The 1603-nt window shown below is 39.8% G+C and overlaps 1 protein-coding gene across 1 annotated transcript; it reads right to left on the bottom strand.

The window, feature by feature from the left end:
• Positions 1-203: 203 nt before the first annotated feature.
• LOC122761586 (PIN2/TERF1-interacting telomerase inhibitor 1-like) lies at positions 204-1558 on the bottom strand (the record flags this gene model as incomplete). Its single annotated transcript, XM_044016803.1, has 1 exon — positions 204-1558. A coding segment is annotated over one exon (642 nt), but the record flags the coding sequence as incomplete, so codon positions are not given.
• Between the last annotated feature and the right edge of the window lie 45 nt (positions 1559-1603).

Raw genomic sequence — 1603 nt, 5'->3', positions numbered from 1 at the left:
GTGACAAATAAACCAGTCCAATCCCATCAGATTTTCCAAAATAGTGACAAGGAATGTCGTGATGTATTTGCTGCGCAAGACTGGACAGACTTTTCCCTCCCGTGACTCACACTACCCACAGTCACTGCCAAACTAGACTGACTTGTTAAAGGGTTGTCACATCAACGAAAAAAAGATGTCATCATCAAATGTAATCTGGAAGATGAAATGGTAAGTGTCTTTTATTTTCAGATGTCTTTTCTTAGATTACAAGCAGCTTGAATTGCCTAATCCAGTCTACATTTTATATCTTTATAAATCCAACCCTTTTCAAGTAAAACAAAAAACACAGAAACATTTGATTTACAGCATTTAACTAAATGCTGCAAGTAAATTCATTATTAAATGTATTTCTAATCGCATGCAGTTTTCTATGTGCTGCTTGAAATACTATCAAGATACAATTAATTTCAACACTCATATGTGTCACAAATGCTTAAGTATAACAAAAGCCTCTGAAATGTTGCTCAATGATAATGTATTAAAAATTGAATCATACACAATGTCAACATTTGAAAGCATTTTGACAGGTTACATGATTGAAGAATAACAGGAAATCCGACTGTTTAACTCATGAGACAGACTTGTATAAAATGCAGCACATTAGCTTGATCCAATTCATTTAAAGAGGGTTGTTTGAAACAGTTTGTCGGCTTCAGTCAAACTGCATTTATCTGCAGGAATAATAAATCCCAGTGTCCACTTGTACAAGTCTGTGGCTTCACTGTGCAGCTTGATCAAATATCAAACCCTCACTTTCTCACCGTAGAGTAACAGTGTTGTTTATAAACGCACTGATTCACTCATAAAAGGCCATTCCATTGAGCCACAACAGCTCAATGAGAACTGAAGGATTGTTTTAACCCCCGACTTCAAACTATTCTTGATGTTTCTTCTTCTTCTTCTTCTTGGATTTCTTAACAACTACCACCTCCTCGGCTGGACCATCGTCAATATCATTCACCTCCTCTCCGTTTTCCTGTTTCTGTTGCTTTTTAAGCTTTTTCTTTTTGGAAGGAGGAAGCTCCTCACAGTTCTGCTCCACACCAGAGGTGGAGCTGCAGGTTTTGTCTACAGCAACTTCATTTTCCTCCAATTTCCTCTTGTTCTTCTTCTTCTTCTTCTTTAAACCGTCGTGCTCCTGGTTCTCAATAACTTCCACAACAATGGGAGTACTAGAGTTCTCTTCCACCACTTCAGACTCATCTGTAGCCCTGTTCTTCTTCTTCTTCTTCTTCTTCTTCTTCGTCTTGGGCTCCTCCATATCCTTGTTGCTACTGTAGATGGAACTGGATTCCTCAGATGGACCAGACAACTCATTGGTCTCTGTCTCCTCTGTGGATGTCTGACTCTGTGCCTGTCCCCGACCTTTTTTCAGTTGGGCCATTCGCTGTGCAAAATACTCCTGCATCGTGAGGGAACTTGTCACAGTCTTGGTGATGGACTCTGTGTCCAGTTCAGAAGCAGCAAGAGTCACGCTCTCCTCTGGCTCACACGGAGAATCACTGCCGTTGCTCTCCTAAACAAAAAAAAAAAAAAAACACACAACAAGGAGTCAGGCTTT

The sequence above is a fragment of the Solea senegalensis genome, unplaced genomic scaffold (genome assembly GCF_019176455.1).
Source record: "Solea senegalensis isolate Sse05_10M unplaced genomic scaffold, IFAPA_SoseM_1 scf7180000014831, whole genome shotgun sequence".
Lineage (NCBI taxonomy): Eukaryota > Metazoa > Chordata > Actinopteri > Pleuronectiformes > Soleidae > Solea > Solea senegalensis.
This window is presented reverse-complemented; position numbering and strand designations above follow the sequence as displayed.